Genomic DNA, 11280 nt, shown 5'->3' with positions numbered 1-11280 from the left:
TTCAGCCTTGGTTTCAGAACTATCCTCTTTGCTTTCTGAACTGCCCTCTTTTCTATCTGATGAATCCACCTTCTCTGAATTGTTTTCTTTGTTATCTGAACTCACCTTCTTGCTCTCTGACTTGTCTGAATCCTCTGCTGCCGCGGCGGTTTTCTGTTCCACCTCTGTTTTCCTTCTTTCCTGAGGCATCAAAATAGTATATATGTATTTGTTCATGGTTGGCTTAGCAGCAATTCAAAGACATCAAACAGTAAATGCAAAAAAGTTAAGAAGCAAAACATTTTCTGAGTAACCTTACCATCTCTTTCAACCGTTCTTTCTTCAGGAGCTCCCTAACCGGTCGGTAAGCAGTTGTAACACAAAGATTCTGGGTGCAAAAGGAAAATTAACAACTTTCAGTGATTCAGTCAGATTGACAGTAACTACCCACTGAATCAGGTTAAATAAAAATGCACAAACCTTAAGATCACTGCCGATGTAACCTTCGGTCATAGCTGCAAGCCAAAAGGGACCGGGTGGGGGGCGGTGCTCACCTGCGCCACTCGCGGAGGAGGGCACCCTCCTCCCTGCCCATCTCGGCGAGCGGCGGTAGGACGGGGCCGTCGTCGTCCCCGCCCCCGAAGTCCGAGTCGGGGAAGAAGGGCGAGGGGGCGTACCCGCCGGAGACGTAGCGGACGGGGACCGCAGCGCCGTCGGAGTCCGCGGCGATCTCCTCGTCCACCACCTCTTCTTCCTCCTCCTCGGGACCGGCGTCGGCGAAGGAGGGGTACCCGGCGTCCACGAAGGAGGTGTACCCTCCCGCGCTGCCGTCGGCCGCCACGGCGTCGGTGGTGTCGTCTTCAGTGTCGTCGAAGGGTGGGAGGCGGTGCGCTGGAGGTCGTCCGTGGCGCTGCCCTCGTCGGCGGCGAAGAAGGGGTCCATGGTGAGCTCGAGATGCGGTGGATCTTGGATAGGATAGATGGGGGCGCGACGGAGGAACCGTCAAGTTCTCGTGCGGATAGGATAGATCGACTTACAGAGGGACTGCGGGTTGAATACCCAAAAGTGGAGGGGCTTTTCTGCAAAAGTGCCGACGGCGGACGACAGAAGCGCTACGCGCTTTATTATTAGGGGAGATAATATTGATGTGTACTTTACTAGTACTCCTAGTAGCACGAGGGTATTAGATACCGATTTGATTGCTAAGTGATTAGTAACTCAAAGTAAAAGCTACAGAATAAATGGAGACTAGCTAAAGGCGAGGTGACGATACATGTTGGATGTGTTTCCAAGGTCGATGTGATCAAACATCGCACGCTTCCTCTACCCTCGGGATTGGTGTTAAACCTAAATAATTTTTATTTGGTTTTTGCATTGAGCATGAACATGATTGGATCGCGTTTATTGCAATACGATTATCCATTTAAAGAGAATAATGGTTATTCTATTTGCTTGAATAATTACCTTCAATGGTTTATTGAATCTCGATCGTAGGGTTACACATATTCATAATATTGGTGCCAAAAGATACAAAGTAATAATGATAGTACCACATACTTCTGGCACTGCCGGTTGAGTCACGTTGGTGTAAAATGCATGAAGAAGCTTCATGCTGATGGATCTTTGTACTCGCTCATTTTTGAAACGTTTGAGACATGCAAACCATACATGTTGGTATAAATGCATGAAGAAACTCCATGTAGATGGATCATTTGGACTCACTTGATTTTGAATCACTTGAGACATGCAAAATCATACCACATGGAACAAGAAAGTAACTTGTTGGATGCAATACATTTTTTATGTGTGCAATCCAATGAGTGGTGAGGTACGAAGTGGATATCATTATGTTCTTACTTCACTGATGATTTGAGTAGATACAAGAGTATTTACTTGATGAATCACAAGTCTGAAATATTGAAAAGTTCAAATCTATTTCAGAGTGAAGATCATCGTGACAAGAGGATAAACTGTCTACCATATGATCATAGAGATGAATATCTGAGTTGCGAGTTTTGGTACACAGTTAAGACAATGTGGAAATCGTTTCACAATTCATGCCGCCTAAGAACACCATAGTGTGATGGTGTGTCCGAACCTCATAGCCGCGCCCTATTTGATATGGTGCATACTATGATGTCTCTTATCGAATTACCACTATCGTTTCTGGGTTATGTATTAGAGACAACTGCATTCACTTTAAATAGGGCACCGCGTATTTCCATTGAGATGACACAGTATAGCCTATGGTTTGGAGAAACCTAAGCTGTCGTTTCTTCAAAGTTTGGGGGCTGAGGCGCTTATGTGAAAAAGTTTCATTAAGATAAGCTCGAACCCAAAGCGGATAAATGCATCTTCATAGGATATCCAAAACAGTTGGATACATCTCCTATCTCAGATTCGGAAGCAAAAGTGTTTGTTTCTAGAAACGGATCCTTTCTCGAGGAAAGGTTTCTCTCGAAAGAATTGAGTGGGAAAGTGGTAAAACTTGATGAGGTTAAACAACCGTGACTTCAACCAGTGTGTAGCAGGGCGCATGAAGTTGTTCCTGTGGCGCCTACACCAATTGAAGTGGGAACTAACGATGGTGATCATTGAGCTCGGATCAAGTTACCGCAAACCTCGTAGGTCGACAAGGTCGTGTACTAATACACAGTGGTACGGTAACCCTGTCTTGGAGGTCATGTTGTTGAACAATAATGAACCTACGAGCTATGGAGAAGCGATGGTGGGCCCGGATTCCGACAAATGGCTGGAGGCCATGAAATCCGAGAGAGGATCGATGTATGAAAACAAAGTGTAGACTTTGGGAGAACTACTTGATGGTTGTAGGATTATTAAGTAAACATGGATTTTTAAAAGGAAGACAGACGATGATGGTGAAAAGTCACCATTAAGAAAAGATCGACTTATCGCAAAGATGTTTCCGACAAGTTCAAAGATTTGACTATGATGAGACTTTCTCACTCGTAGCGATGCTAAAAGGTCTATTGGGGTTATGTTAGTAGTTGTTGCATTATTTATGAAATATTGCACATAGGATGTCAAAACATTGTTTTGTCGAAGGTTTCCTTGAAGAAAGGTTGTATGTGATACAACCATAAGGTTTTGTCGATCCTAAGGATACTAACAAGTATGCAAGATCCAGCGATCCTTCAATGGACTCGTGCAAGCATCTCGGAACTAGAATATACACTTTGATGAGATGATCAAAACTTTTGCGTTTGTACAAGGTTTGTGAGAAACTTGTATTTCCAAAGAAGTGAGTGGGAGCACTCAAGAATTTCTGATAAGTATATGTGGTTGACATATTGTAGATCGGAAGTAATGTACAATTTCTGTAAAGCATAAAGGGTTGTTTGAAAGGAGTTTTTCAAAGGAAAACCTGGATAGAGCTACTTGAACGTTAAGCATAAAGATCTATAGAGATAGATCAAAACGCTTAATAGAACTTTCAATGAAATACATGCCTTGACAAGTTTTTGAAGGAGTTCAAAATAGATTAGCAAAGAAGGAGTTCTTGGCTATGTTGTAAGGTGTGAATTTGAGTAAAGACTCAAAGCCCGACCACGGCAGCAGAAAGAGAAAGGAAGAAGGCCGTCTCCTATGCCTTAGCCATAGACTCTAAAATATGCCATGTTGTGTGCCGCACCTGATGTGTACCTTGCCACAAAGTCTGTTAAGAGGTACAGAGAGTAATACAGGATTGAATCACTGAACAACGGTGAAAGTTATCCTTAGTAACTAATGGACTGAGGGATTTTTCTCGATTATGGAGGTGCTTAAAGAGTTCGTGTAAAGGGTTACGTCGATTCAAGCTTTGACACTAATCCGAATAACTCTGAGTAGTAAAACGGATTCATATATTAGAGTAGATATTTGGAGTATTTCCGAATAGAACATAGTAACAACATCTATAAGATGACATAAAGATTTGTAAAGCACACACGGATCTAAAAGATTCAGAACCGTTGGCTAAAACCTCTCTCACAAGCAAGAGATGATCAAACCCGAGAACTGTATGGGTGTTGGATTCGTTAAAATCACATGGTGATGTGAACTAGATTATTGACTCTAGTGCAAGTGGGAGACTGTTGGAAATATGCCCTAGAGGCAATAATAAATTAGTTATTATTATATTTCTTTGTTCATGATAATCGTTTATTATCCATGCTAAAATTGTATTGAATGAAAACATAGATACATGTGTAGATACATAGACAAAACAATGTCCCTAGCAAGCCTCTAGTTGGCTAGCTAGTTGATCTAGGATAGTCAAGGTTTTCTGGGTATGTGCAAGTGTTGTCACTTGATAACTGGATCACATCATTAGTAGAATCATGTGATGGACTAGACCCAAACTATGAATGTAGCATATTGATCGTGTCGTTTTATTGCTATTGTTTTCTGCGTGTCAAGTATTTATTCCTATGACCATGAGATCATATAAATCACTCGCACCGGAGGAATACCTTGTGTGCATCAAATGTCACAACGTAACTGGGTGACTATAAAGGTGTTCTACAGGTATCTCCGAAGGTGCCCATTGAGTTAGTATGCATCAAGACTGGGATTTGTCACTCTGTGTGACGTAGAGGTATCTCGGGGCCCACTCGGTAATACAACATCACACACAAGCCCTTAGTGTGCTGGTGGGACAGCCCAAGAGGTCCTTGGCGCCAAGGAAAGAAAACCAAAGAAAAGAAAAAAAAAAGGTGGGAAGGAAGAGAAGGACTCCACTTTCCAATCCTAATTGGAGTAGGATTGGAGTAGGACTCCTCCTCTCCCTTGGACGGCGCACCCTTGAGGGATTGGCCCTCAAGGCAAGCCTCCTCCCCCTCCCTCCTATATATAGTGGTGATTTAGGGCTGATTTGAGACAACTTTTGCCACGTGCAACTCAGATCTAGACACCCTAGTTTTACCTCTAGATCGTATTTCTGCGGAGCTCGGGCGGAGCCCTGCAGGAGTAGATCCTCACCACCACCGGAGCGTCGTCACGCTACCGGAGAAATCATCTACCTCTCCGTCTTGCTTGCTGGATCAAGAAGGCCGAGATCATCGTCGAGTTGTAGGTGTGTTGAACGCGGAGGTGCCATCCGTTTATGGCACTAGATCGGAACGGATCGTGGGACGGTTCATGGGACGGTACGTGGGGCGGATCGAGGGACGTGAAGACGTTCCACTACATCAACCGTGTTTCTTAACGCTTCGTGTTGTACGATCTAGAAGGGTACGTAGATCAACATCTCCTCTCGTAGATGCACATCACCATGATAGGTCTTCGTGTGCGTAGGAATTTTTTTGTTTCCCATGCAACGTTCTCCAACAAGTTCTCCAGCATGGTCGCATGGTAGTGGTGGTGGTGGAGCTATTCCAACAGGGCTTCGCCTAAGCACCGTTGAAACTAGACTAGAGGAGAAACAAATCTAGAGAGAGAGAGGGCAACACGTGATTGTTTTTATGTGTCTCAAAAACCCTCAATACCTCTAGTATATATAGGAGGGAGGGAGGGGAGGAGGCAGCCTCAAACCCTCAAGGTTTGGCCAAAATTGGAGGTGGAGGAGTCCTACTCCAATCCTACTAGGAGTAGGATTCCTCCTTTCCAATTGGAAACCCTTTCCACCTTTTCCACCTTTGGATTTTTTTGCCTCTCAAACCTCAAGGGCTTTAGTGGGAGCTTATGTCAGCCCACTAGGGGCTGGTTTGTATCCTACCAAGGCCCATAAGGCCCCTCGGGGTGTGACACCCCTCCCAATGGTCCCCGGTACCCTCCGAGCACTCCCGGTACACTACCGATGAGCCCAAAACTTTTCCGGTGACCAAAACAGGACTTCCTTTATATCAATCTTTACCTCTGGACCATTCTGGAGCTCCTCGTGACGTCCGGGATCTCATCCGGGACTCCGAACAACTTTCCGTTACAAACACCTATAACTCAACTATACCGAAACGTCATCGAACCTTAAGTGTGCAGACCCTGCGGGTTCGAGAACTATGGAGACATGACCGAGACACCTCTATGGTCAATAACCAATAGCGATACCTGGATGCCCATATTGGCTCCTACATATTCTACAAAGATCTTTATTGGTTGAACCTCTATGTCAAGGATTCAGTTAATCCCATATGTTTGTCCCTTTGTCCTTCAATATGTTACTTGCCCGAGATTCGGTCGTCGGTATCTCTATACCTAGTTCAATCTCGTTATCGGCAAGTCTCTTTACTCGTTCCGTAATACAAGATCTCGTGGCTAACTTCTTAGTCACATTGCTTGCAAGGCTTATTGTGATGTTGTATTACTGAGTGGGCCCCGAGATACCTCTCCGTCATACGGAGTGACAAATCCCAGTCTCAATTCATGCCAACCCAACAGACACCTTCGGAGATACCTTTAGAGCACCTTTATAGTCACCCAGTTATGTTGCGATGTTTGATACACACAAGGTATTCCTCCGATGTCCGGGAATTGCATGATCTCATGGTCCTAGGAACAGATACATTGACATGCAGAAAAGAGTAGCAATAAACTGACACAATCATATGTTACGTTTATAGTTTGGGTCTTGTCCATCACATCATTCTCCTAATGGTGTGATCCCGTTATCAAGTGACAACACTTGTCTATGGCTAGGAAACCTTAACCATCTTTGATCAACGAGCTAGTCAACTAGAAGCTTACTAGGGACAGTGTTTTGTCTATGTATCCACACATGTATTTGAGTTTCTAATCAATACAATTATAGCATGGATAATAAACGATTATAATGAACAAGGAAATATAATAATAACCAATTTATTATTGCCTCTAGAGAATATTTCCAACAGGTACTACGATTGGGCCCCTGCTTGTTCCTCCTACTGGATTGATACCTTGGTTCTCAACAAAATGAGGGAAATACTTATCTACTTTGCTGCATCACCCTTTCCTCTTCAAGGGAAAACCAACGCAAGCTCAAGAGGTAGCAGAGGACCGCAAACGCTCGTCTTCAGCGCCTACACACAAAAGTGTTGGGAACGTCGCATGGGAAACAAAAAAATTTCCTACGCACACGAAGACCTATCATGGTGATGTCCATCTACGAGAGGGGATGAGTGATCTACGTACCCTTGTAGACCGTACAGCAGAAGCGTTAGTGAACGCGGTTGATGTAGTGGAACGTCCTCACGTCCCTCGATCCGCCCCGCGAACAATCCCGCGATCAGTCCCACGATCTAGTACCGAACAGACGGCACCTCCGCGTTCAGCACACGTACATCTCGACGATGATCTCGGCCTTCTTGATCCAGCAAGAGAGACGGAGAGGTAGAAGAGTTCTCCGGCAGCGTGACGACGCTCCGGAGGTTGGTGATGACCTTGTCTCAGCAGGGCTCCGCCCGAGCTCCGCAGAAACGCGATCTAGAGGAAAAACCGTGGAGGTATGTGGTCGGGCTGCCGTGGAAAAGTCGTCTCAAATCAGCCCTAAAACCTCCGTATATATAGGTGGGAGAGAGGGGACCTTGCCTTGGGGCTCAAGGAGCCCCAAGGGGGTCGGCCGAGCCAAGGGGGGAAGGTCTGCCCCCCCCCCCCCAAACCGAGTTGGACTTGGTTTGGTGGGTGGGAGTCCTTCCTTCCCTTCCCACCTCCTCTTTTTTTTTCTCTTTGATTTTTATTTCTAATGCGCATAGGGCCCTTTTGGGCTGTCCCACCAGCCCACTAAGGGCTGGTGCGCCACCCTCAAGGCCTATGGGCTTCCCCGGGGTGGGTTGCCCCCCCGGTGAACTCCCGGAACCCATTCGTCATTCCCGGTACATTCCCGGTAACTTCGAAAACCTTCCGGTAATCAAATGATGTCATCCTATATATCAATCTTCGTTTCCGGACCATTTCGGAAACCCTCGTGACGTCCGTGATCTCATCCGGGACTCCGAACAACATTCGGTAACCAACCATTTAACTCAAATACGCATAAAACAACGTCGAACCTTAAGTGTGCAGACCCTGCGGGTTCGAGAACTATGTAGACATGACCCGAGAGACTCCTCGGTCAATATCCAATAGCGGGACCTGGATGCCCATATTGGATCCTACATATTCTACGAAGAACTTATCGTTTGAACCTCAGTGCCAAGGATTCATATAATCCCGTATGTCATTCCCTTTGTCCTTCGGTATGTTACTTGCCCGAGATTCGATCGTCAGTATCCGCATACCTATTTTAATCTCGTTTACCGGCAAGTCTCCTTACTCGTTCCGTAATACAAGATCCCGCAACTTACAGTAAGTTACATTGCTTGCAAGGCTTGTGTGTGATGTTGCATTACCAGGTGGGCCCCGAGATACCTCTCCGTCACACGGAGTGACAAATTCCAGTCTTGATCCATACTAACTCAACGAACACCTTCGGAGATACCTGTAGAGCATCTTTATAGTCACCCAGTTACGTTGCGACGTTTGATACACACAAAGTATTCCTCCAGTGTTAGTGAGTTATATGATCTCATGGTCATAGGAACAAATACTTGACACGCAGAAAACAGTAGCAACAAAATGACATGATCAACATGCTACGTCTATTAGTTTGGGTCTTGTCCATCACGTGATTGTCCTAATGACGTGATCCAGTTATCAAGCAACAACACCTTGTTCATAATCAGAAGACACTGACTATCTTTGATCAACTGGCTAGCCAACTAGAGGCTTGCTAGGGACAGTGTTTTGTCTATGTATCCACACATGTAAATGAGTCTTCATTCAATACAATTATAGCATGGATAATAAACGATTATCTTGATACAGGAATTATAATAATAACTATATTTATTATTGCCTCTAGGGCATAATTCCAACAAAAAGAGTACACACTCGCACCCAACGTGAGCAAGAGGGTTGTCAATCCCCTTGAACTCGTTACTTAGAAGTGGTAAGAAATGATAGAGATATAATATAAATATAAAATAAAATGATAGTAAATAAGCATCAATATTTTTGGTGTTTTAAATATATTTGCGAAGACTTGGGGGCCATAGTTATGCAATATTTATTCATGGCAATGATCATATATATAGGCATCACATCTGTAAGCAAGTAGACCAACTCCTGTCTGCATCTACTACTATTAATCCACCCATTAACCGCTATCCAGCATGCATCTAGAGTATCAAGTAGAAAAGAGTAACTCTTTAAGTAAGATGACATGATGTAGACACGGTAAACTAAACTAACATGAATAAACCCCATCATTCTAACATCAATGACATCAATACAAATATGAGGCATGTCCCTTTCTATCACTGGAATTGACCACCGCAAGATTGAACCGATTACAACGTACCACTCCCGCTGAAGATAAATAAATCTAGTTGGCCAAACCAAACCGACAGATCGGAGAGAAATACGAAGCTATCATAATCGTGCATATATATAACGAGCAAAGATTCAATATAAACCCACAATTCATTGGATCCCAAGAAACACACCGCAAACATGATTACATAGGATAGATCACCACCGAAGTTGCGGTGATCTTTGCATTCAAGAACATATAGAGAGATAGCCATCTAGGTACTAACTACGGACCTGTAGGTCCGTTGTAAACTACTCAAACATCACCATGGGAGAAGAAAGGTGGATGTACAGGACCTACGTGATTGATACACCCTCGGGTTGGGCATCAGAACAGGTTTCCAAATGGGATCACAGTGGAACAGAGACTTGCCGTGGCAGAAAAAGTGTTTCGGGTGGCTCGCTCGTGTTTCCCCCATGAAATAGGATTTATAGGAGTGGAGGTAAGGTGATGCCCCACAATAATAGGGGATCAATCATAGTCCTTTCGATAAGTAAGAGTGTCTAACCCAACGAGGAGTGGAAGGAAATGATAAGTGGTTTTCAGCAAGCTATTCTTTGCAAGTGTTGTGAGTAACAATGATAGATAGTTTTATAGCAAGATAATTCATAACAAGTGACAAGTAACAATAGTAGCAAGTGTGTAACAAGATATACCAATCCTTTTTATAGCAAAGGACATTCCTGAAAGTGATCTTATATGAAGCAAAGCGCTCCCAAGGACACATGGGAATTTCCTTCTATTTATGGTCATCATGTTGAGTTGAGTAGCGTTAGTTACTTTGATAATTTGATATGTGGGTGGACTGGTGCTAAGGTGATGTTCTTACTTGAACAAGCAACCCACTAATGATTACCCCCTCTCACAAGCATCCATAACTACTCCACAATGTTGGAGTACAATAGAAGAATTAAGATAAATCTAACCACAGCATGAAACGTGTGGATCCAAATCAGCCCCTTATGAAATAACTCATAAACTAGGGATTAAGCTTCTATCACTCTAGCGACCCATCATCTACTTATTACTCCACAATGCCTTCCCTTAGGCCCATAACATGGTGACGTGTCGTGTAGTTAAAGTTCACACGACAACACAAAGAGAAGTAACAACATACATATCATCAAAATATCGAACGAATACCAACTTCACATGCTTACTTATTACAAGACTTCTCCCATGTCCTGAGGAACAAAGTAAATACTCACAAATCATCACCATGTTCAAGATCAGAGGTGTAATAATTATGAATAAGGATATGAAAATATTATCTTCCACCAAATAAACCAACTAGCATCAACTACAAGATGTAATCAACACAACTAGTAACCCATTGGTACCAATCTAAGGTTTTCAGACAAAGATTGAAAACAAGAGATGAACTAGAGTTTGAAATGAGATGGTACTGGTGAATATGTTGATGAACATTGGTCCTCCCACAAAGGAGGAAGCATTGATGATGATGATGGCTTTGATTTTCCCCTCCGGAGGGAGGTTTCCCCGATAGAATCATTCTGTCAGAGAGCAAAAGGGACTTTTCCCAGGTTTCCACCTCGAAATGGAGGCGCTTCATCCCAAAAGTATATTCTCACTTTTTATAGGTCAAAACTTATCTTATAGCATGAGAGGGAGGCCAAGGCACCTGGGAGGTGGTCCCAAGCCATCAGGGCGCGCCAAGGGGGATGGGGTGGGCCTGATACGTCTCCGTCGTACCTATAATTTTTTATTGTCTCATGCCAATATTCTACAACTTTCATATACTTTTGGCAACATTTTATATTATATTTGGGACTAACTTACTTACCCAGTGCCAAGTGCGAGTTCCTGTTTTTTGTGTGTTTTTTGTTTCGCAGAAAACCCATATCAAACAGACTCCAAACGCGGTAAAAAATTATGGTGGTTTTTTTGGAATATATGTCAATTTTGGCAGACAGAATCAACGCAACACGCTACGTGAGGGAGGTACAACCCAACAA

General features: G+C 43.8%; 1 protein-coding gene across 1 annotated transcript in view; it reads right to left on the bottom strand.

Moving 5' to 3' along the window:
• Positions 1–529: 529 nt before the first annotated feature.
• The window catches only part of LOC123405628, a 52249-nt gene continuing 41498 nt past the window's right edge, over positions 530–11280 (bottom strand). Inside the window, exon 4 of the mRNA XM_045099248.1 lies at positions 530–988. Coding sequence (XP_044955183.1) covers positions 530–988 — 459 coding nt within the window. The remainder of the gene's footprint in view (positions 989–11280) is intronic.

Source organism: Hordeum vulgare, chromosome 6H (assembly GCF_904849725.1).
Source record: "Hordeum vulgare subsp. vulgare chromosome 6H, MorexV3_pseudomolecules_assembly, whole genome shotgun sequence".
In the NCBI taxonomy this organism is placed as follows: Eukaryota; Viridiplantae; Streptophyta; class Magnoliopsida; order Poales; family Poaceae; genus Hordeum; species Hordeum vulgare.
This window is presented reverse-complemented; position numbering and strand designations above follow the sequence as displayed.